The sequence below is a fragment of the Macaca thibetana genome, chromosome 7 (genome assembly GCF_024542745.1).
Source record: "Macaca thibetana thibetana isolate TM-01 chromosome 7, ASM2454274v1, whole genome shotgun sequence".
NCBI lineage: Eukaryota > Metazoa > Chordata > Mammalia > Primates > Cercopithecidae > Macaca > Macaca thibetana.
Genome location: NC_065584.1, coordinates 164,837,514 through 164,863,140, shown reverse-complemented (window position 1 = coordinate 164,863,140; position 25,627 = coordinate 164,837,514). Strand labels below are relative to the sequence as shown.

The window sequence follows — 25,627 nt, the reverse complement described above, 5'->3', positions numbered from 1 at the left end:
TCCCAAAGTGCTGGGATTACAAGTGTAAGCCACCACACCCAGCCAATGCGCTTTTTCTTTCTAGCTTTTGTCATCATAAACTGGTGTTTAAAATTAATAGTAGTTTAAAGATGTGTATATTCTTTAAGGAATTTTTTTCGTTGACATGCGATTATTTTCTTACTATATTATAGAGAACAGTCATTTAAACTGAACTCTAAATTTCCTGGGTTCATCACGGTTCCTTGTTCCTGCTGTTATAGCATATCTTCCTTATTCTTGATTTATATATTTTGATTAATTTCTTGGTCAGATGGAATATTCCTTTAAGTAATTTTTTCAGCATGGTCCATGGAGTGGTATGTTTTCACAATGCTTTTATTTTTGAGGCTGTCTTTGTATGCATCAGTGAATTCTTGAATAGGATAGAATTCTGAGGTCACTGTTTCTTGTTTTTGTTTCTTTTGTCCACCCAGAATTCTAGCCCAGGATTTGGCAATTATTTTCTGTCAAGTGCCAGATAGTAAATATTTTAGGGTTTTCAGGCCATGGAATCTTTGACAACAATTCAACTGTACCACTGCAATATGAAAGAAACCACAGACAGTACCAAAACAGACAGTGTTCCAATACAACTTTGTTTACAAAAACAGGCAACAGACCAGATTCAGTCTTAGGGCTATAGTTTGTGACCTGTGTTCTAGACAACCAGTCTGTTGTCTTGTGGCAGTTAGTATTGTAGGTGATGTCTGATATCATATTCGTTTTTTCCTTTGTAAGAAACTTGTTTTTTCATTGCTTGGCTTCTTTTAGGAATTTTTATTATTTTTGAAATTTCCAAATTTAATATTCATTAATTTTGTGAATTAATTGGTATTTAGTCATCTCTTTCATCCTAAAGTTTCATGTCTTTTTTGACTCCAGGGAAGTATTTTCAACTATCTTTTTTGATAATCCCTTCTTTCCTCTGTTTTTGAAATTATTATTATAGTTACTTTCGTTCTTCTGGATCTGTAATATATTTCTCTCATCTTTTTATGCCCATCACTTTCAAAATCATTTGGATTTATAACAGAATTTCCCTATCTTGTCTATTTTATTGATTTGGGTTTTTCTTCTGTCTATCCTGTTATTCCTTTGCCATCATTAACATTTTAAAGTTATTAATCTTTAAAAAAAAATCTCTTAAGTGGACCAGGCACAGTGGCTCATGCCTGTTATCCCAGCACTTTTGCAGGCCGAGGTGGGAGGATCATTTGAGCCCAGGAATTCAAGACTAGCCTGGGAAACACAGTGAGACCCCATCTTTACAAAATATTTAAAATTAGCTGGCTGTGTTAGCATGCGCCTGTAGTCCTAGCTACTCGGGAGGCTGAGGTGAGAGGATTTCCTGAGCCCAAGAGGTCCAGGTTGCAGAGAGCTATGCTTGCACTCCCACCTAGGCAACAGAGCAAGACTCTGTCTCAAAAAAATAAAACAAAAACTCAAAAAAACCTCTAAGCAATTATTACAAATCTCAGATTATTCTTTTGTGTGACTGTGTTTTCTAGTTTTATATTATAGATGCAGCATATTCTCAAATCTCATTGTTAAAAGCTTTGTCCTTAAATATGTCTATTTTAATGGGAAGTATTTGCACTGATTCTTCAAACTGGTCCTTCCCCCATCTTTATTGTGAGAGATATAGAATTTAACTTTTAAAATAGTAATTAAATACCACAACAAAGTAAGGATACTTGTAGAGTTGTTTTCTCTTTAAGTAAGTACAATGACTAAAAATACTTTGTCAAGAGTCTGCTTTCCTTCCTTTTGTATATTTTATTAAATGCTGGTGGCATAAATACGTATTTACTTTTATTACTTATGACCTGATGTAGCCATAGTACCCCAAAGTACTGTATGTATTATCAAATAAGCTACCAACATTCACTGTTTTTTCATTTTTCATGAAAAGTTTTACATTTAAAAAAATGCACTTAGTGCATAGTCAGGGTTCCCAGAACCAGTAAGTTTTATGTTTGTGCATGTGTGTATGCATCTATATACATCTCTATCTATACTTTTAGGAGCTTTATTATAATGAATTTGCTCATGTAATTATGGAGGCCCAGAAGTCTCAAAGTCTGCTGTCTGTAAGCTAGAGACCCAGGAAAGGTGGTGATGTTTTTACTCAAAGTCTGAAGGACTGAGAACCAGGGGACCCTATGGTGTAAATTCTAGTCCTTGTGCAGGAAATGTGATGAGATGGCATAGCTCATGCAGTTAGGCAAGAAAGAAGGGACAAATTCCTTCTTCTGCCTTTTATTCTGTTCAGGCCACCCCACATTGAGATGGGCTGTCCACTTTACTGAGTCCACTCATTCAAATGTTAATCTCATCCTGAAACATTCTCATAGACACACACAGAAATAATATTTGGTCTGGGCACCCCTTGGCCCAATCAAGTTGATGCATAAAATTAGCCATCACACCAAGAAATACCTCTCCTTTCCCCAAACTCTTCATAGTACGTGCGGTATTTCACTTTGAATCTAAGAAGATTATCTTCTATGAAGAAATAATCTGCTCCACACAGAAACCTGATACAGAGTTCTTTCAATAATGACTTATTTTCAACATCATGAAATTATATTAGAAGTTGCAGGAAATTCACTATTATATATTGAATGCTGCACTGAAATGGGAAGGAAAAAGTTAATATAAAGTAAAAGCTATTACATATTTTGTGCTTCTCCCTAATCTGCTTTATTCATTGGAAATTCCTATTTAAGTTTAGTCTGCTTAAAACAAACTAGATACTTGATTTTGCATGCAACACCTTGGCTATCACTTTTACTGTCTGCTAGCACTGTGCTACAGACTGCAAAATATTTAGAGAAAATTCAGACCTCGCTTGAAATAAAAAATAAAAAATATTAGCATGGTCTATACCAACGTTGGATTGTTGGGCTTACTCTCACATGTGTGTGATCTCTCTCATTCTCTCACTCATACTCTCGCTCACACACACACACCCCCCCCACTCAAAGCTTCAGTGCGCATTCTTCTATGATCCCAGTAGATTGTAGGTCTCTGTATTGACTGGAGATATTCTTCCAAGTTGAAGATTTAAAAAAGAACTTTAGATTTTTAGTGCTGATTTTTCATCTGTATATTTAGAAAATTGTCATTTTTAGATTTCTGATAGAAGCTTTCTCTAAAAAATTATCTTAGTACGTTAATTAGAAATTTGTGTCTCATGTATACTAGCTCTAGTAATTTACCGGTGACTAAGGCATTGTTAAGAAATGTGTTTGGAAAACTTCTGTTGGTTTTTTTTATGACCATCATTACATTTTTTTTCTATTTTTTCATTTAGCTACATTTTAAAATGTTTGGAAATATTTCAGAATTTGATGGTTATAATAAACTACAAGAGAATAAAGATTTAGCTGGATTACAAGAAAAATACTTAGACAATAATGAGTGAAAATGGGATAAATTTGTCATATGTGACTTATGGTAATATACATACAGAGGCCTAAAGGAAACTTCATTGTCCCTTTTTTTTTTTTGCTACGTGGTCTTATTTCCTTAGAAAGAGCATATTGATTTTACTCCATTGAGTACAAAAAAAAAAAAGTATAAAATTTCAAACTGCAGTGACTGTTTTCTCTCTTCTCTCACCTTAAAGAAGTTTAGGTTTGCCTGCTATTGGTAGTTCTGATGGGCTCTGTTAGAGATTGTGTGGTTGGTGTTCAGGCCCAGATAGAGAAAGAAAGAAGGGAATAGTTTAAATTTGCTACATTTCGTTTTGCTTGAGAAAGATTCAGTAAACTGAGGGGAGAAGGGAATACGCAATTATTGTAGGCACCTGCTGGAGGGAGCTTTGCCACTGTATGAAGGATTTGTTTTCTCCATAGTTGTTTGTTTTCAGCATAGCCCAATACTTACAGGGGCAGAAGATCCAAACATGGAGGCTTTGTTAGGAGTCATGGCCATACCCACATTTTGCCACAGTGTGTGCTACACTGCTGAGGGTAAGCAGGGATGAGGGCTGAGTCGGTCTTCCTCATTAAATCTGCTTTGCACTAGGTATCTGAGGCCCAAGAAGGGTCAAGATTTGCTTTTTAGCAGCTTACTGTCCAGAGACCCATTGTTACAATATATATACCTGCTCCTCCTGGCTCGGGGCTTGGCTGCAGTTCCACATTGGTTTCCTTCCGGCTCTACGCAAGGCAGCCTTTTCTTTAACATGTACTTCATTATCAAATTCCCTTTTTCCTAAATTATATCTTGCAGAAATGCCTCAAAGTTTCCAACTTAGGTATGGCATTCTTCCCTGGTTTCTAATCATAATAGACATTTTTCCCAAGTTTGTTTTCCTTTGTTCAGTTCACTGGAAATGAAAGTAGAAAGTCAAATATTTGTGCCAAGGTCGTTATCTTGAATTTTAAGACTTATATTTAAGTAATGACAGTTTTACAAGTTCAGGTACATTTCCACTTCGTCTTCTTGTAATAGAAATTATGTATCTTTATGGATCAAGGTTTTCTTTGTAAAAACAGTGGGAGTTACATTATTGATAACATTTTGAATTTAACCTTTTGAATCTGCAAAAGGTTGCTGTAATATTTTGTTTCATTGTGAACCTCTCCCCTAAAACAAAGAGAAAACATATCACAATATTTGGAAGTTTGCCTGGAGTGAACGTTTATTTTTTTGGGTGTTTTCTTTTTGACTTTTTAAAAACCAGTTTTTGTTGTTTAAAAAAGTGTAAATGCTAGTATAAAAATACTCTCTATTCTGTCTGCCTAAGGCCAAAAAGAAATCAGAATTAGGCAAATGAAAATCAGGAGCTGAACCCAGTGATCAATTATGTACACTCTGCCTTTTTCTTTTCCTTTCTAAAGTGTTGTATTGGTTCACTCACTTGTGTAACAAATATTCTGAAGGTCCTACTGTGTGTGACACTGTGCCAAGCATGGGGGTACTAATTTGTCATAAGCCTGGATCCTGCTTAGGACTCAAGTTTCTTACACTGTATTGAAGCACCAGAAAGTGTGTACAGGACTATGAAAGCTCAGTTTCTGGACATTTACTCTCAAGGACTTTTTTTTTTTTTTTTTTTGAGACGGAGTCTCACTCTGTCACCCAAGCTGGAGTGCAATGGCGCGATCTAGGCTCACTGCAACTTCCACCTCCCGGGTTCAAGCGATTCTCCTGCCTCAGCCTCCTGAGCTGGGACTATGGGCGCGCACCACCACACTCAGCTAGTTTTTTATTTTTAGTAGAGATGAGGTTTCACCATGTTGGCCAGGCTGTTCTCAAATTCCCGACCTCTGGTGTTTCACCCACCTCAGCCTCCTGGAGTACTGGGATTACAGGTGTGAGCCGCCGTACCTGGCCCCAAGGAGTTTTTATACAGAGACAGTGATACGGGTAAATTATGAGTAGCTACCCTTTGTCTACTAAGTGCTAAGCTTTATGCTAAGTGCTCTTACATATGTAAGCTTATTCATCATGACTATATTATTATCTCATAAGAATTTCTAGATTCTTACTCTCTCAGTTGCAGAAAGTAAGTCTCAGAGAGAGCATTATTTATGGGCATGCCACAGTTAAAAGGCAGAGCCAGGTCTTCCTGCCAGGTCTGCTTTCCCCAAAGGCATGCAGTTTGTGGGATGGCACACGGTGCCTTTCCTTGCTGCCGTCATGTGCTGTGGAGGTGGGTAAAAGAAGGGCATGCGCAGCTTATCAGTTAAAATCAGATTTGGTTGTATATAACAGAAAACTCCAAAATATCAGTGAAGACTGCAAAATATCAGTGAGATGGTTGGGAGAGAAGTCTGGGAGTTGTATTTATAGTCTGTGGCTGTTGTAGAGGCCCCACAGTCATCAGGGACAAATCTGCCACATCTGCCATATGGTCCTACCTGGCATCTCAAGCTTCAGCTATCAACTCTGAATTCTAGTCAGCAGGAGGAAAGAGAGGGTGATGGGGGAAAAAGAGCATCCTTCACTTTGAAAGTCCCATTTGTCAGAACTTAGGCACAAGGTCATACATAACTACCAGGGAAGGTGAGAAATGTGGTGTTGCAGTGGGATTCATGGCCTCCTGAATAAAGTTCTTTTTGTACTACTAAGGAGAAACAGAGAATGATGTCCGGATGGGCAACCAGCAGCCTCTGCTGCACTCAGCTCAAGACAGGTTGTGATTCGGTTGGTGTCATGGCCTGAGCTGAGGCTGGAGGCCCACAATGTGAAGGGTATTGTATGTCAGGCATCTGGGATTTGAACTTTATTTTGTAGGTGCTGGGAGTAAGTTATTGAAAGACTTTAATCATAGGAGTGACATGACTAGTTCTACGTTTGTGAAAGGTTTTTCTGCCAGAAATAAGGAGGACAGGCTAGGTGAGATGAAGGCCAAAGAAACGAGGTGTGGGCATCCCTTGGGAATCTGATGGGTTCGAATGGATGAGAAATGATGACCACTTTTAGAAATGGGGAGGATGGAACAAGTTCTGACATATGCAGAATGTGGAGTCTCCAGGCCACTTGAGGCTGTTGAAGGACGGTCTGGCTTTGCCATCTGCATGTGATGCTCTTAACCTAGGCAAAGAATGCAGAAGAGAGAGGAGATGTGGGGGTTGGGGGACACATAGTGAATCCCATTTGAGGTTGCTCTGGGACCTCCCAGAAATGCTGGTAGATGGCTAGTTGGATATATAGCTCTGGAGGTCAGGACATAAGAGATATTGATTCAGGACTTGCCAGAGTATGGTCTTGGGGTAAGACCTGAGATTACAAACAGGGATCTTAGTGGCTAGGGGATGAGGCCATGGCATATGTAGACAGACCAAGATCAATTTGCCTTTCTAGATGAGGTTTTCTAGGTGAAATGTTTTTGAAACTATTTTGTAGTCTAGTATAATTTATAAAAGTAGAGAGAAACTATAAATATAAATTTGGAAGAGATTAGCTAAAAGGAGAAAATAGCAGAATCTTCAAATATATAGAAATTAATATTAATTTGCCAGAATTAAGAGACTACAGGTAAAGATAGTTTTTTTTGGTACCTCTTTTTACGTAGAAAGGGCAGAATAAAATGAAAAAGGGATGCTGGAATAAGGAATGGTAACTTTAGGCAAGACAGTCTTTTGTGAGGGCTGATATGATCAATGGGAGTAAGACATTAGAAATACAAGAATTGTCCTGCTGCTCACCCATCAGCATTTTCAATTTTTCCTTTCAAGAGTAGTAATTAACTTTGTCCTTTTAGCTGTATGTTTAGTTAGTGATAAACCATAAATAAAAGCAGATTTAATTGGCTGACCACAGGTAAGACTTGCCTTTCTCATGTACCCTTTGAAGGTTTAACAAATAAAATTTGAGGGAAAGGTTGATATTACTTATAGGGTGTGTTAGTTAGTTTTTTGGGGGTGGGAAGGAGGGATATGTATGCACAAGCTGCCAAATCTTTAAGATAAGGATATAGTCTTTGAATGAAAAACAGGAATATGAGAGGATGGATTCACAGCTAGCCATCTTGGCCAACCCAAGTTAACTGTACTTCATCTTAGTCTTTGTTGGTGTTAAAAACAACAAAAAGGAAAAAAAAAACCCCAAACAGTAGAGCAACAATTCATTCATTCATAAAAGTATTACATGCCAGTCTAACTAATTACATGGTAAATAATTTAAATGGTTTAGAAGGGTATAAAAGAAAAAGTCCCACCCCTCTTCTTCCCAGCCTGTTTGCCAGATGTGACCACTGTTAACATACTTGGGTATCCTTCTAGATGTATATATTTGTATCCTTTTAAAAAATTTATACAGATAAGATTGGACTTCACATTTTGTTTTGCATCCTGCTTTTTCACTTGTTAATAAACTGTAGAACTCTTTTCATAGCAACACATACAGATTTAGCATAGTGTTTTAAATGGTTACATAGCATTGAGGTGCTCTAAGTTATTTAACCAGTCTTTTGTTGAAAGCTAATTGGGTTGCTTTTGTTTTTTAGATATTACAAATAAAAATAAAAAAGAACATCCTGATAGATATGTTTCTGCATAGTTATGCAAGTAAGTCCATGGGATCAACTTCTATCCATGAAATGGCTGTGAATTCTGAATTTCTATAGATGTTTCTGTATTGCTTACCAAATAAAGTTATGCCACTTTACATACTCCTCACTAACACATGAGAGTATGTTGACCTTTCTCTGAGTGAACGAATGGCTGAAATAACTAATGAACATACACTAATAGCTACCAATTGTGTGGCAGCCTCCATATGATGCCCTGGAAACAAAAAGATAAATAAGGGGCAGTGGTGTCTGGCCACAGGAGTTCACACTTCGCTGGGGGAAGACTGCTGTATGGAGGGGATGATGGATAAGGAGTGGTTAGGATCAAGGTTTTGGTCTTAGGTGGAGTTGAGTTTAGTTACTGATTCTGCTGCCTCCTGCTGAGTGACATGAGTAAACCCCTTCACCTAAACCTCTGATAATTTGAAAATGAGGGTAATAATATCTGCTTCACTGGATTGTTCTGAAGATTAAATAGGAAATTTACATAAAACTTTTAGTACAATGCCACTGCATATAAGTGCTTGATGATGATGATGATGATGACGATGACTATTCCACGTGAACTAGTGATTTCAATCTGGTGCTAAGGATCCCATTGGGATGTCCCTAGAGTGCTCTGGGGACCGAGGATGGAGAGTGCTCTTTGCCTAAAATGCGTGAGAAGGCTTCAGAAGGGAAGTTGTAATTAAGTCAAGTCTTTAATTTTGAATAGTAGTTTTCCATGAGGTTGTATCCAAAGGAAATGTACCCCTTTTAATAAGTCTCTCAAGAAAGCACACTGTAACAGGAAACCTCATTAATATATTGAAAAAATTATTCTCAGAAGAACTTCATTTGGGGCATCTTATAATCCTGTTGTGTGAATTTTCAACCTTGGAAGTAACTTAATTTTGTCTTACCAGTATTTCTGGTTTTGTTTTGAAGTACTAATCAAAAAAAAATCCTTAAATTTTAATTTCTCCTTCTTTTAAAAGTTACAATGGTTAAAATACATTCCTTATGAAAGTTTCAAAATATATAGTAAGCTTTCTAAAATGTTTTTTAACCTTTTTAATTCATCTTTTGTAAAGTGCTGTTCTTTGTTCCATTTCTTTCCGGACATTTATCTTTCTTTTGGTATTCATTTATTTTCTTCCAGGTTGGTAACAATTCTTTACATATTAAAAGATTAACCATTAGTCTGTCATGTATGCTGCAAATAATTTGTGTCCATTTTTTTTTTTTTTTAAATTTGAGATGAAGTCTCGCTCTCTTGCCCAGGCTGGAGTGCAGTGGTGTGATCTCGGCTCACTGCAAGCTCTGCCTCCTGGGTTCACGCCATTCTCCCGCCTCAGCCTCCTGAGTAGCTGGGACTACAGGCACTCACCACCAAGCCCGGCTAATTTTTTGTATTTTTAGTAGACACAGGGTTTCACCATGTTAGCCAGGATGGTCTTGATCTCCTGACCCCATGATCCGCCCACCTTGGCCTCCCAAAGTGCTAGGATTACAGGTGTGAGCCACCGCGTGCAGCCAATTTGTATTCATTTTTAAACCTTTTTCTTAATTTTTTGTATTTTGTGGGGGAGGATACAGATGTTTTAAAGTGTTATTAGTAAAGTCTATTAATCCTTTCTTTTAGGATTTTTGCCTTTGGTTTTATTTTTAGGAGGTCTTACTTCTCTTGAGTTTATATAAATCATCATTTTATCTTAGTATTTTGTGTTTTTAAATATTAAAGTCTTAATCCTTTTTGAATTTATATTTGAATCCTTACGTATATAGGGAGAGAATATAAGAATTTTTTTTTTTTTTTTGACATGGAATCTCGCTCTGTCACCCAGCCTGGAGTGCAGTGGCACGATCTTGGCTCACTGCAACGTCTGCCTCCTGGGTTCAAGCGATTCTCCAGCCTCAGTCTCCCAAGTAGCTGGGATTACAGGCTCCCGCCATCATGCCTGGCTAATTTTTGTATTTTTTTAAGAGACAGGGCTTCACTATGTTGGCCAAGCTGGTCTTGAACTTCTGACCTCAGGTGATCTGCCTGCCTCAGCCTCCCAAAGTGCTGGAATTACAGGCATGAGCCATCGCACCCGGCCAAGAATATGTTTTATAAATAAATGTTAGCCAGGTGTCTGAACACATTTAATGAGTAATCTACCCTTTCTCTGTTGACTTGAGATTCACCATTTTCATGAACAAAATTCTTATATATGTTTGGGTCTGTATCTGGCTGTTTTTGTCTTTTCCACCTATCTGTGGAATCTGCCTATTTTGGCGCTAGTGCCGTAGTATTTTGATTAATACAGATGTATGATGGCTGTTCAATGGATTTTAATACCTGGCAGGATGAGTCCTGCCCCATTATTCTAATTTGAAAAATTTAGCTGACTATTCTACGTGTGTTTTTTAAGATTAACTTTAAAAGAATTTTGTTAGTTTCTCTTCCAAAATCCCCTTGAGAGCTTGGTTAAATGTATTCCGGATCAGTTTATATTTGTTGTTCTGATGAATAGAAGTTTGTCCATTGTGTTGTTAAGCTGGTTATTTTTGTCATCTAGGAAAGCATGGGAGCACAGGCCCAAATTTCCAAATGGAAACAGACGTTTCTGAAGTAATTTTAAAGTTATTTTCTTCAAAATTTTCTTAAGTTTGATAAAATAATATTAAAAGATTAAATTTCATAAGAAACTTGGATCTTTGATAATGTGTTTTCAAAACAAAGTATTCAAGACTAGGTTTTTAAAGGCTATTTATGAGATGGATTGAGTAGTTTTCCCAATTTCCAGCAGATGTCAGTGTTTGACAAATTTATTGTTAGTCCACGGAGATGGATTTGTCTGCAGTCTCCCAATTTGTGTATCCTTTAGTTATTTAATTGGCACAGGGGATTATCTGAATTGGAAGAGATTTGAAGATCATCTAAGTCAATTTTTCATTTTGTAGATAAGAGAACGGGCCTAGGTGGGAAATGACTTGTTTGCAGTCACACAGTCAAACAGAGGAGGGATAAAACCCAGATGTTCTTGTTTCCAAAAAGACTTTTCCTCTCTAAAAGACTCATCCTTTCATGGTTGATACAACAGGCCACCTTCCTAGAGAGGTTTTCCTGTGTTTAACTCCCTTCTCAAAGGAATACAACTTTCTTCCTTTGTACCTATTACCTTGGAACTTGTATTACTCTACCCCTTATTACAATTATTTAATTATCTCTTTACAGACAACAGATTAGATGCATTTTTAGCTGACCAGGTTTTTAGGTCCTAGAGGACATTGATAGCAACTTATCTCTGTGTTCTCTATAGTTCCTTGGGCATGGCCTTCCATAAAGTGAGGTATTAGTAATGACTATTTATTGATTTGAATCCATTAAATTTTGATTGAAGTACCAATCATTAGAAACTTTTTTCTGCTTCTTTTTTCCTGTCAAGCTGTTTTAGAAGGTTTTAGGGAGGATTTTTTTTTTTTTTTTTTTTTTTTTTTTTTTTTTTTTAGATGGAGTCTCGCTCTGTCATGCAGACTGGAGTGCAGTGGCGCAATCTCGGCTCACTGCAACCTCTGCCTCCTGGGTTAAAGCAATTCTCCTGTGTCAGCCTCCTGAGTAGCTGGGATTACAGGCACGCGCCACCACACCCAGCTAATTTTTGTATTTTTAGTAGAGACGGGGGTTTCACCATGTTGGTCTGGCTGATCTTGAACTCCTGACCTCATGATCTGCCTGCCTTGGCCTCCCAAGTGCTGGGATTACAGACGTGAGCCACTGTGCCCTACGAGATTCTGGGTTTTAAGAGCAAGTTTCTCCCCCACCAGAAGACTTATTGAAGCAGATAACAAGCCTAGTTGCAGTGAAAAAGACACTTGGAACTCACTGGAAAAGGACATTATATAAAATCCAGGTACTATTATTTCAAAGTAATAGGTTACTTTATCATAGACTTACTGTAATAGAATTTGTTCTAGATGGCCCAAGACTCATATTAGCTGAACTATGAGTCCTCTTAGGCGTGCAGGAAGAGAGCAAGCTGAAGAAATATAATGTACCATGTAATTTTATTTTAGTTAAATGTACTGAACCAGAGAGGTTGCAGGACTTTCAAGTGCTCATTTAACAGTTCAGTAAAAAACAAAATGGTGAAAGGTAGACAGAAGTTTCCATTTTACTAAACTCTTAAGGCTTGGAAATCATACGATGCAATAACTAATTAAGAATAGTGGGCCAGGCATGGTGGCTTACACCTGTAATTGCAGCACTTTGGGAAGCCAATGTGAGTGGATCACCTGAGGATCAGGAGTTCGAGACCAGCCTGGCCAACATGATGAAACCCTGTCTCTACTAAAAAAATACAAAAATTAGCTAGGTGTGGTGGTGCATGCCCGTAATCCCAGCTACTTGGGAGGCTGAGGCAGGAGAATGGCTTGAACCTGGGAGGTGGAGGTTGCAGTGAGCCGAGATCGCGCTACTGCATTCTAGCCTGGGCAACAAGAGTAAAACTCTGTCTCAAAAAAAAAAAAAAAAAAAAAAAAAAGTGACTTTGAGAGCTCATCTCCTAAAAACTGAGAAAAATAGAAATAGCTCCAAAATACCCTTGTATTTCTGTATCTGAAGAAATTGTTCTTCACTGCTTTCAAGAGACTTTTCTTTGTTGAATACACCCTCACATGAACATGAGCATAGGATGGACTGCCCTTTAGACTCTTCCCTCAATGCCTAATTTCTTTCTTTCTTTTTTTTTTGTAGTAAGGAAACACATAACAAAATTTACCATCTTAACCATTTTAAAGGTACAGTTCAGGAGTGTTAAGTATATTGACATTGCTGTGCAACAGATCTCCAGAATTTGTCATATTGCATATCTGAAACTCTATACCCATTGAACAGTTCTTCTTTCCCCCCTTTCTTCAGCCTCTGGTCCATTCTACTTTCTGATTCTATGAGTTTGACTACTTTCAAGACTTCATTTAATTAGGATCATATAATGTTTGTTTTTGTGTGTGACTGGCTTAATTTATTTCTTGATTGAGTCACACAGATAAACAAGGAATTTTCCTTAAATTCTCAGAGTCACTAAGCTTTGATTCTAAAGAGAACTGAGATATTGAATCTATAAATAACTTAAACAAATTTACAAGAAGAAAACAAACAAACACATTAAAAAAGTAGGCAAAGACATGTATAGATACTTTTTGAAAGAGGACATATACATGGCCAACAAGCATATGAAAAAATGCTCAAATTTTTTCACCGTTAGAGAAATACAAATCGAAACCACAGAGAGTTACCATCTCATACCAGTCAGAATGGCTATTGTTAAAAAGTCAAAAAATAACAGATGCTGGTGAGGTTGCAGATAAAAGGGAATGCTTATGCATTGCTGGTAGGAGCGTGAATTAGTTCAGCCACTGTGGGAAGCAATGTGGTGATTCCACAGAGAACTAAAGACAGAATTACCATTCGACCCAGCAATCCCAGTATTGAGTCTATACCCAAAGGAATATAAATCATTCAACCATAAAGACACATACACATATATGTTCATTGCAGCACTATTCATAATAGCAAAGACATGGAATCAGCCTAAATGCTCATCACTAGTGGACTGAATAAAGAAAATGTGGTGCATATATACCATGGAATATCATGCAACCATAGAAAAGAATGAGATCATGTCCTTTGTGGCAACATGTATGGAGCTGGAGGCTATTATCCTAAGCAAACCAACACAAGAACAGAAAACCAAATACCGCATGTTCTCACTTATATGTGGGAGCTAAATGATGAGAACACAGGGAACAAAGAGGGGAACAACAGACACTGAGGCCTCCTTGAGGGTGAGAAGTGGGAGAAGGGAAAGGATCAGGAAAAGTACCTAATGGGTACTATACTTAGTACTTGGGTGATGAAATAATCTGTACACCAGATCCCCAGGACATGAGTTTACTTGTATAACAAACCTGCACATGTACCCCTGAACCTAATATGAAAGTTAATAAAAAAGATATTGAAAAGTTCCATCCATCCATTTTACAGATGAGTAAAATCAGACAAGCAGAGGTTGCCTACAGTTAGTGAAAAATCATAGGAAGTTTTGTAATGTCTTCTCCGTTTCATTTTTAGGTCCATCTGATTATCAACAACTCAGATGCCATATAAATATAACATTTAGAAATGCCATTTAGATTAAGCTACTGCTGATGTGGATCCTATTTTCTGCAGAGCATTTTTACATATCTGCAGTAAAGAGAGTTTAAATTATATTTTTTTCCAGTAAGATTTATTTTTGTCAATATCTGCTAAGATAGGATAAGCTGATATATAGATTTTTGTTGTTGTTGTTAAAAACCTTATGGCAGAAGCTGTAAAGTAGGGATTGGCAGGGTGCTTTTTCTGCAAAGGGCCAGATAGTAAATATTTGGGGCTTTGTGGTCCATACAGTGTCTGTGTCTGTTGCAGTGATTCAGTTCTGCTATTTTAGTGTGAAGACAGAGCATGTCTGTGTCCCATTGAAACTTTATTTATAAAATCATGCAGTGGACCAGATTTGACTTGCAGGCTATAGTTTGCAAACCCCAGTGGTAAAGTATTGGGACACCATTCCCACTTTTCAGTCTGCAGCAACCTAGCTTGCTTCTTTCATATACAATTGTAGTTGTTTATGGTGATGGTGATGATGATGTTGACTAAGAAAATAGTATAAATCAAATTATTATTATCTGTTGACATAATTTTAGAGTTATTTTCTAGACAATGTAGTAGGCTTAAGATACAAAAAACATACTTAAGAAAATAGCTAGCATGTTTGAAGTACATCTTCAAAAAGAAGACTGGAAATTTTTCTGAGTATTGATAAAAAATTTTTTTTCTAAAGGAAATAACTTTGTTCTTATTATAAAGATAAGACATAAAGAATAAATTAAAAATAAGCCCAAATCTCCAAGCCAAGAGTAACCACTGATAATAACCACATTTAGGTCTTTTGCTAGGTGATTTTGGTTGGCCTCCTCTAGATCCACTGTCTATCTTTTCTACTTGCTCAGTGGTGGGGAAGACCAGCCTCTGTGGACTACATCAGCAGGCAGCAATGAAGACCAGAGGCTGCAGGGTGTTACCCCTCGCCCCCAGTGTACATCCACACTCCAGTCAGGCAGCCTTCTCATCGCAGCTCTGCGGGTTCTTATAACCATGCCCTCCGCATTCCTGCCCCTTGCACCTTCAGGCCAAGTTGATGGTATGGTCAGCTACCCCAGGGACTGTACCATCTCTCTTGCTTTCTCTAAGCATCTCCATCTCTTTATTAATCTTTTCTCGTTTCTTTGGTTTGAGTGTGCCATCTGTCCCTCACCATGGTCCTGACCTGACTGGTACAGCTGCTGCATCCAGTTTGACTGATTCTGCCACCAAGGCAAATAAGCAGAGCTTTCCCTGTCTGCTTTAATTTCATAGGCAAAGAACAAAGAGTTTCCACACTTCACTAGAGCTACACCACCATTCACATTCCCATGCCTGCATATCCTAGCTGTATGACTTTGGGCAAATTACATCATCTTGATTTTCCCATTTGAAAAAAGGGGATAACAATATATACCTCACAGAACTGTTGGGAAGATTAAATTAAGTCATGTTTGCAAAGAGCTTAGCACAGTGTCTAGCACACAGCTGAATGTGCTGAAAGGGATTGTAAAAGAGCAACTTCATTTTTCTTGGTTTGTAAACAGATACACCTCAAAGGATCCTTTAAAAGAGAAAGGCTGTTTCTAACAGAGGAATGCTTTCCTATCACACCTGTTTCGGAGACTGTGTATTTCAGTGAGCCATCAGGGCTCCTGCTCTGCCTAAGGCTTGAGCAGTTTCTTACGGACCGCTCTCACCTGCATGTTGCTAGCTGACAGGAGGTGGCGGTAGAGAGCTAGGCCGACCCTTGCCCATGGTTTGGGCTGATAGGAAATCTGCAAGCTGGCTCTTGGAGTGTTAGTATTATGACTCAAGAAATAACTTTCAGAGTCATCAGGAAGAGGATAGGCATTATTCATATCCCCAAGTATAATACAGCTATAATTTATTGAACACTTACTAGAGTTTTACCTCCTTTATTTAGTCCCTATAAAATAGATAGCATTATTTTTGTCTGAAGGAGAAGAAATTGGGTTTCAAAGAGAGTTAACTTTACTAATTCAGTAACTTTACTAATGTTTCTTATCTAGTAATGGTAGTTATGGGATTCAAGCCCAGGCAGTCTCTGTAGAAGCCTGCACAGATAAACTGCTGTGCAGGACTGCCTCCAAGGCTCTTGTCCTTGATGTACTATAAGGATGATATTTTTAAAAATTTGATTCCATATGCACATGATAAAAATTTAAACCATACAGAAGAGTACTGTGAAAGTGTAAAATATTCTTCTCATCCAAGTCTCCTGTTACTTAATATCTTGTTTCAGAGGTAGCCACTCTTCTTTCGTATCCTTCCTGTGATATCCTTAAAGGGGTGAACCTGTATTATGGATAGAAGGATTGGTTTCTATAACCCATTTTATCTTGACTTCTGGCCTGTTGTCCTTGATATTTTTCTAGGCTCTTTGGATTAGGTAGGAGGAGAGTGCTGCTGTGAGATCTTCAGGAGCCAAGTCGCTAAATATTATTCACATTTCTTATTTGCTTTTTCAGCTTTACTTAGAAGAGTATAAATTCCTGTCACCTCCTACTTCCTTCATTTAAACACGTAGGGTTCATAAGGTTGAGTGAAAGCCTCGAACCCATAATACACTTAGGTTTTAAATATAAGACACACACAGATTGTCTTATATTCTGAATACCTCATTAACTGATTAGCAGAATGACCTGTGTCACCCAGGGATACTAGGAGAAGGGCTATCTCACATGGGGTTGGTACTTATTTCTAATGCTTTTGTGACAGATATGGTCCCTATATTCTGGTTCAAATGTTAGTATCCAAGTTAAAAGAAAGCATTTTATAGTAACAATGCAGAAGTGATCAATTATGATGATCATGTCTTTAATAGATGATTCTTACTACAGTGTGTTTGATTCGGTGTGAATATTCCCAGATGACCAAAATAGGTTGTGACCATTCATAGCAGAAAGAGTGAAGGTGTGTTTACAGTGTAATTTTTAAAAATTAGCGGTCTATAATAGGTGGCTCAGTTAACTCCTCCTTAAGTATGTTATAGATTTGCAGGGAACCATATTTTTTTTAAAACCCAATTTTTTTATATAATCAGAAGTTGAATATATTTTATTGCTGCAGTCATGTAAAAGGTTTTATTACCTTCTATGTGCTGTACTGTTTTATATGAAGAGTGTTTCAAGGAGGTTGTGCTTCAGTCTGTTCTTTCTAAGGCAATCATAATGAATTCAAAACATATGGTATTGATTTTTGACAGTTCTGCCTCAAGAGCTATCATGAATTATTGGTTCTGTATTTTATTTTAGGATTTCAGCTTCTTCATGTTTTAGAAGCATGTCTGATGGAAGTGCCTGTGTCTCTCTGTAATCAGCCACGTGGCCTGAGGAGTAGGCATGCCGCAGTTGATTAAGTTGACATTTGGTATTAATAGCTTAGAGACTCTTTACATCTTAATATGCTTATCCATTCTAGATTTTGGGTGAAGGTAATTTTGACTGATGTTTCATAGCTATTAAGTGGTAGTGCTGGATTCAGACCTAGGCAGCCTGTCTAGAATCCTACACACTTAAACCCCTCTCCTCTACTGCCTCCAAGATGCTTGGCCTTGTTGTGTTTCCTCCATATCTTTACTTAATCTCATTTGTATCTTTTGGCAATAGAAGCCATGTATATTGTTGAATCATTATCCATTTGGAACAGCAAGCCCTCAGCTTCATCTCTTATAAGCTGAGTCTCTTATGAGTTGAATGACTTTAGGGAGTAATTTGACCTCTCTGAGCATCAGTTTATTCTTTTGTGAAATGGGGATAATAGTTCCCACCCTCCTGCCTCCCTAGGTAGATGTACTGACCAGCTGGTTTTATTTATCCTTCTCTTTCCAGGGTATGGCATCTTGCCCGACACATTGTAGGCACTGTACAAATGTTAGTTTCTGTGCTGTCCTTCTCTTTTAGAAGCAGGACTTTGGTTAAGAGTTAGGTGTCTCATGGGGTAATCTGAACAAGTCACTCCTTGGATATAGTCAGGAAGCTAAAATAAATATAACAAGGAGACTACTCATTATAGCCCTTATATCCTTCACTGTCATTCTTTTTTTCATAGTAAATGGAATTGAGCTCAAATTCTCTGGGGAAAGACAAAAGCTCCGCTCCCAGAAGGAAGGGAGAAGGAGTCCTACTACTTAACGGACCACAGGCATTCTTACAGTATAGGCTAAGAGCTGGTCACACCAAACTGCATGGACTGGGCGGACTCGATGGAAGTTTAAGATTTGTGATATTATAATTGTTATGATAAATAAGTTAACAAAAAGAGTAGAAGGCCCTTACAGGAATGAAGAACAGCATCACAGGAGCAAAGGTGTGCAGGTAGGCAGGTGCCCACATACTTCATGGGCTCTAACACTTATTTTCAGCCTTCTCTTCAGTATTACAGTAAAGACAGTCCACTGGCTGAACTGATTATATTCTGCAAAGCTCAGGACAGGGAGTCTGAGTTCAGGACATCTTAGGAGGTGTCAGGGGCCCAGGCTGCCTCGCTGCCAGAATTAATAAGAATGTTTTGTGAAGGTGAACTGAATCCTCAGAGCCTAATACTTCTGTCTCAGGAAGTAGAGGCATTTATAGAGTCTTACTTCTTCATTTTTTTTCAAGGCCTACTACCTAGGCTTTTTTCCTGGTCAACGAAGATTCTGCAGCTCAGCATCTGTCCCCATCTCTCCACTGATATTATCCTTGCCCCGTTGATTCCCTAGTTGCCAAATCTATTAGATATTTTTGTGTCCTTACCTTACTTGTCCATTCTGCCACATTTGACACTGTGTCTACTTCTCTGTCCCTGAAACTCTCTTTCCTTATGTTCTATGATGGGGGTTATCACACTGCAGCCCCACGGGCCAAATCTGGCCCTCTGTCTGTTTTTGTAAACAAAATTTTATCAGAACACAGCCAAACTCATTCATTTACATTTGTCTTTGGCTGCTTTCATACTACACAGCAGAGTTATGTTGTTCTAACAGAGACCCTAAGGCCTGCAAAGCCTAAATTATTGAATCTCTGGTCCTTTGTAGGAAAAATTTGCTAATCTGCATCCTATACCTTCATTCTCCCCTGGTTTTCTTCCTCCTTTTTTTTGCTCTGCTGAACCCCTTTGCTGAGGGAACATGTAAGAGCCAGTTCTAAGGTAAGATTATAAAAGCTCTGGTCAAAAAATACTTGAAGGCCGGGCGTGGTGGCTCAAGCCTGTAATCCCAGCACTTTGGGAGGCCAAGATGGGCAGATCATGAGGTCAGGAGATTGAGACCATCCTGGCTAACACAGTGAAACCCTGTCTCTACTAAAAAATACAAAAAACTAGCTGGGCGAGGTGGCGGGTGCCTGTAGTCGCAGCTACATGGGAGGCTGAGGCAGGAGAATGGCATAACCCTGGGAGGCAGAGCTTGCAGTGAGCTGAGATCCAGCCACTGCACTCCAGCCCAGGCGACAGAGCAAGACTTCATCTCAAAAAAAAAAAAAAAAAAAAAAAAAACTTGAAGTATCGAAGAAACTATACCTCTTTCCCTGCTACCTGGTTCAAGAAATACTGCCTGAGATTTTTTAAAAAAATAGAAAGTTATCCTAATAAATATAATTGTTGTGAACAGATACGCTGCATTATCTAATACAGTTTTCATGACCAGCTCCATTTTACAGATAAGAAAACACATGGAAGCACAGAGATTGCAGTAGCTTGCTTGTGATCACACAGCTAAGAAATAGCCTGAGGGCCCATGCCCTCTGATGTGGAGTCACCACATCAGACTGACTCCAGAGGGCACTGCTGTTTCAGAGCCAGCACCAAATGAAAAGACAGAAGATGTTTTTGAGCAAATAAATGCAGTGTGTGTGGGTTGGGTGAGTTTTCCAAAGGTTACCTTTGCAGTTTTGGAATGCAAGATCACATTAGAAAGCTAGTGAAACCTGGAGAAAAACACTCAACAAACCGTGACTCTGCAGAACAATCTTGTGACGTCTAGAGAGCTCTGTGCCCACTAGCACAGAATGTGAAGTAAGTGCACACAGGATTAAACAAAATCACAGCAGGTTGGCTCTTGCACATTGCGCTGTCAGTGGACACTATTAATGAGCCCTTGGTGATTTGAAAATAGAGCCATACCAGAGGCATATGAACTGTGCATGGACTAAGTTTTTTCTTCTGTCTCCCCTATTGAGTTCTAACCTTGTGGTGTGTGAAGATGTCTCTGGTGTCTACCTCTATTAGTGGGACCAGTGTGTGTGAGGGAAGCTTGTTGAGCCTCTGCATGATTTTTAAACCCCACTGAGCTGTCACCTTTGAGGAGGAAAAACATCCAGCATAGTGTTCCCAAAGTGTGAGGAGCCCCAGGGGTGTGTGTGGCGGGTGGGTGATGCATGTGGAGATGGTGGTAAGGCACAGGAAGAGCTTCAAGGGTGACAACAAATAAAGTCAAACAAAGAATACACAATGTGTTTCAGGGAGAACACTTGGATTTACCAAGTAGCAGAAGTGGGAGCAGACCAGGAAGTATATCTTAAGGACCTGAGGCCAGGAGCAATCTGTGATCCCTGTGGTTGAAGGGAGCAGCAGGAACAGTTCTGTGGGCAGGGCTACAACAACAATACCCCATGTATGATGCAAGGACCTCCATGTAGGAAGGGCCTTTTCTGAGCTTTGGTTACCTGGGAATCCAAAAACCATTCTCCTCTTGCTTCTCAAGTGTAAAACTCATTTTGAAAAAGCAGCCATACAAAGTTGTATTTTTTTTATTTTATTTTTTTGCCTCTTTGAGCTAAATTTATGTACTTTGGAATTACTAAAATAGGGGATGTCATGCTGGGATTGATCCATTCTGCAAGCCAAATACTCATTTTTCAGAGTTTCTTTGGCCTAAAATTCTATTAAAATCCAAGGATGAAAGAGGACTTGGAAAAATTATGGCCCTCAAAGAAATTTTCTGTCTGGTGAGGGAGACAGAGACGTGTACCATCAACTGTGGTACCAGGTAGACTTCAGTGAGAGCTGTGATCAAAGTACAGGGAGTAACAAGAAAAGAGGCAGTAAGATTAACTCTTGCTCAAGGGATTTGAGAAGTTGTTTTCTTATCTCTGTTTCATTTCTTCATTCTTTTCCTCCAACTGCCTAAATGTGGATGTTCCAAAATTCTGCCTTTTCTTTCTTGTGTATTGACTCTGGTGGGAATCCTGACTATTCTCCTGGCTTCTCTTTTGGTCTCTTTGCTTTTTAAAATTTTTTATTGTGGTAAATAACGTATAATGTGAGATCTACCCTCCTGAAAGTTGTAAGTGTCTGGGAAAGTATTGTTAACTGTAAGCACAGTTGTATAGCAGATCTCTAGAACTTTTTCATCTTGCATGAGTGAAATTCTGTACCCGTTGAATGGCAACTCTCTGTCTCCCGCTTTCTCCTGCGCCTGGTAACCATCGTTCTGCTTTCCGTTTCTGAGATTTTGACTACTCTAGATAGCACATGTAAGTGGCATCATAAAGTATTTGTCTTTTTGTGACTGACTGATTTCACTTGGCATAATATCCTTCGGGCTCATCCATGGGTTACATACTGCAGAATTTCCTTCTTTAATATGGCTGAATAATATTGATTGAATATATGTACCACATTTTGTTTGTTTGTTCATCTATCGATGCATACTTAGGTTGTTTCCATATGCTGGCTCTTGGGAATAATGGTGCAGTGAACGTGGGAGTGCAAATATCTCTTCAAGACCCTGACTTGCAATCCTTTTGGATAGATACCCAGAAGTGGGAATGCTGAGCCATATGGTAGTTCCGCTTTTAATTTGTTGAGGAACCCGTATACTCTTTTCTTTAATGGGTGCATTATTTTACATCCCCACCAGCAGTGTACAAGGGTTCTAATTTCTCCACATCCTTGCCAACATTTGTGGTTTTCTATTTTTTGGATATTGGACATCCTCGTGAGTGTGGGGTGATGTTTCATTGAAGATTTTATTTGTATTTCCCTGATGATCAGTGATGTTGAGTATATTTTCATATGCCTGTTGGCCATTTGTATGTCTTCTTTGGACAAATGTATGTTTAAGTCTTTTTTGTTTTTGAGACAGAGTCTCACTCTGTCACCCAGGCTGGAGTTCTGTGGTGCGATAGCTCTACCTCCCGGGTTCATGCCATTTTCCTGCCTCAGTCTCCTGAGTAGCTGGGACTATAGGCACCTGCCACCACGCCTGGCTAATATTTTGTATTTTTAGTAGAGACGGGATTTCACCGTGTTAGCCAGGATGATCTCTATCTCCTGACCTCATGATCCACCTGCCTCGGCCTCCCAGAGTGCTGGGATTACAAGCATGAGCCACCGTGCCCAGCCTGTTTAAGTCTTTTGCCCAGTTTTTAATTGGGTTATTTGGTTTTTTGCTATTGTGTTCTAGGGGGTCTCTGTGCCTTTGACCCCAAATCTCCATGCCTGTACCTGGTGAACTCTACATTCATGTCTTCTGCTACTCCTCAGCTTGATCCTTCTGTCCCAGCAAGTAAACTGCTCCCCACTTCCTACTCCCTCACTCGGCTCTTGCCACCCTTCTTTTGGTTTCTGAAAGATATTTAGACCCAACTCTGACACATCTTAAAAATCCAGGTCAAGTTGAGTTTTCCATGAATTCTTCCCTGACCACCCAGCGTTTGCTCTCCTGCTGCTGAGGTCTCTAGGACTTGTCTCTGTTGCTTTTGAGGCATTTGGCAGAGACTGCTGCTGTGCATTGGAATGGATATTACATGTGGATATATTTTGTACTAACTGAACTGCCACCTCATGAAGGGAAGAGACTGTGTGTCCTCCAGAGGACCTTACAGAGCACGTTGTCATACTGTAAAGAGGCAGGAATCCTTAGAAAGGTATGCGCATTGTGTGTTCTAGGTATGGAAGACAGAACTGAACTTCAAGCCTGACGGTGCTCTGGCAACAGAAAGAGGACACGAGGGAGTAAAGTCCAAATTCACAGTCCACTGCCAATGAGCTGGACGGGGCAGGGAGGAAAGACAAAAGTCAGTGACTAGGATCTTTTTAGCAAGTTGGAATTGAAATAGACAAGCAGGTTTACAGGGGAAGGTCATTACTGTAATCTGAGGCATGCTTTGCTGGATTTTGGCAGGCAGGGGTGACCGGTGTATGCTGGGAGCCAGAGAGAAGCTGAGTTCACCTCACAGTTCTGTAGGTAGTCAGAATATCTGCTGATAGCGGGGGCCAGCTGTACTAGCAGTCTGATCTTCTCTACTCTGAACACCCTGTTCCAGAGAATTCATGGCTTCCAACCCTGGTATATCTTGCCAGCAATGCTATGTGAATGGTTAGTCCACGACTAAGCTATAGGTCACCCAGAAGCCCCCAGGACAGCTGTCAGGAGGCCAAGACTCAGTACAAGGAGGCCACAGGGCGGACCACTGGGTTGCACATGTAATGTGGCTCTTGTGCTAACGCTGGTACCCCATGTTTCTTGCCAGAGGCTGGAGTACCATTCCCTCATGGAGGTCCTTCACCTAGTGACCTTTATTGCCATCTTCATGGGAATCCCCACACACCCTTCCTGCAGTTGGGTTTTTACAGCCTCCAGGACCCTGCCTCCCACCCTGAGCTTCAGCATTCTGTCCTGATAATGTCATAGCCAGTTCTGGTTTTCGTGTTACTTGAGAGGGTTCTAGCTAGAGGACTAGTTGTGGGTCCCCATCTTGTACCTTTGGAATGTCCCTGAGTAGGTCAAAGCCTGCTCTCACATGAATCTGGGGAAGCCTGGCAGCCTGGCCTTGCCTTTCCAATGGGAGGGGAAATGAGGAGGGAGTAGGCTGTCTGAACTGCTTGATATGCCTGACAGTGGACTCTCTGCTCACTGACCCTGAGAACAGCTCTGTCCTTTATGGCTCCTCCTTGACCCTCTCCCGCCCTCCAACTGTCATTATCCTGGGGCGTTGATTTCCAAACCGGACAGGTATGGAGAATCACCAGGATACTAAAAAAAGAGGGCCCTATCTATCTCTGGAGATTCTCTTTATTTAACTAGTTATGAATGAGGCCTGGGAATCTGGTACTTTTGTACAGATATATGGAAAGTATCTATTGGAAGGATAATGAGAGACTTAACTGAGTTGCTGAGGAAGTTTTATTTCCTTTTTTGTCCACCTCTGTGCTTTTTGGCTATTAATGGTCACAAATTGTTTTTAGAAATCAGAGAAAGAATAGATGTCATTACAAAACAAAAAACACATCCTGAAATGATCTTTCAGAAATAATTAATCCTCTTAAATTTGTTCCTCTTTTCCGCAGGGGGACTCGATCTCATCTTCATGCCAGGCCTTGGGTTTGACAAACATGGCAACCGACTGGGGAGGGGCAAGGGCTACTATGATACCTACTTGAAGCGCTGTTTGCAGCATCAGGAAGTGAAGCCCTACACCCTAGCGTTGGCTTTCAAAGAACAGATTTGCCTCCAGGTCCCAGTGAATGAAAACGACATGAAGGTAGATGAAGTCCTTTACGAAGACTCATCAGCATCTTAAATCTGGATTACTACAGCCGAATAATCAGTGTTTTATATGAGAGTAAAGCAAAGTATGTGTATTTTTCCCGTGTCAAAAATTAGTTGAAATTGTACAACTAATTTTTGTGAATACAGACTGCATTTTAAAATTGTAATTATAAAGTACCTTATATAAAACTATCTTTAAAAACCAATAGAAGTGTGACTAGTAGAATATTAATTGAAATGGAGGCTATCAGCCTATGATTTTCAGCTTAACCTCCTGGTGTTAATGTGACAAGTTGATCTGTCTACTTTGCAACTTAAGTTAAATATTTATGAGGAACTGTGCCCCGACTGAGTGCGAGAGGAAGGTAAGCTCACTGGGAGTGGACACTGTATTTTATTATGTCCTGTCGTGACCTGGTCAGTCCTGGCAGGTGCATGGAGACTTGGGGACTATTAATTGATTTGTTGGTATTTGCTTTGGATACAGAATTCCCTAAGAATATTATCTCACTTCATCATGACTTCCTTTACTCACTCTAGAATTTTATGTTGGACACTTTGTAGCTTTTAGTGGTTAGTAGAGGGAAACCTTTTATGATTTAAATACTTTCACTCTACTTATTGGTTACCATCACTGCATGTATCAGCACTTGATGAGTTTAAGATCTGGTATCTTATAAGTTAGAAATTATTTCTGTTTACTCATGGTTTCTGCTTTGGAAATGAAATTTGCTGTGGGTTGAAAGTTGGCAGATGGCACCACAGCTAGGGAGCAATAATTTTGTTGTGGGAATGATTTGGTCATCCTCAGAAACTCAGGAGTCTTAATAGACACGGCTCTCTTACTCACACCCCTTGTCCATCCTGTCACCAGGTCTTGTTGATTTTGCCTCTGAAATGCCTCTTAAATCTATTCTCTCCTTTCGATTGT

At 39.3% G+C, this 25,627-nt stretch overlaps 1 protein-coding gene across 6 annotated transcripts in view; it reads left to right on the top strand.

Moving 5' to 3' along the window:
• The window catches only part of MTHFS (methenyltetrahydrofolate synthetase), a 599,465-nt gene extending 574,563 nt beyond the window's left edge, over positions 1-24,902 (top strand). For 5 of the 6 annotated variants that reach the window (XM_050800024.1, XM_050800029.1, XM_050800026.1 and 2 more), the window contains one exon: positions 24,495-24,902. In XM_050800024.1, coding sequence (XP_050655981.1) covers positions 24,495-24,727 — 233 coding nt within the window. In that variant the 3' untranslated portion in view covers positions 24,728-24,902. The remainder of the gene's footprint in view (positions 1-24,494) is intronic. The other variant, XR_007727698.1, reaches the window with a different exon arrangement.
• Positions 24,903-25,627: the final 725 nt, after the last annotated feature.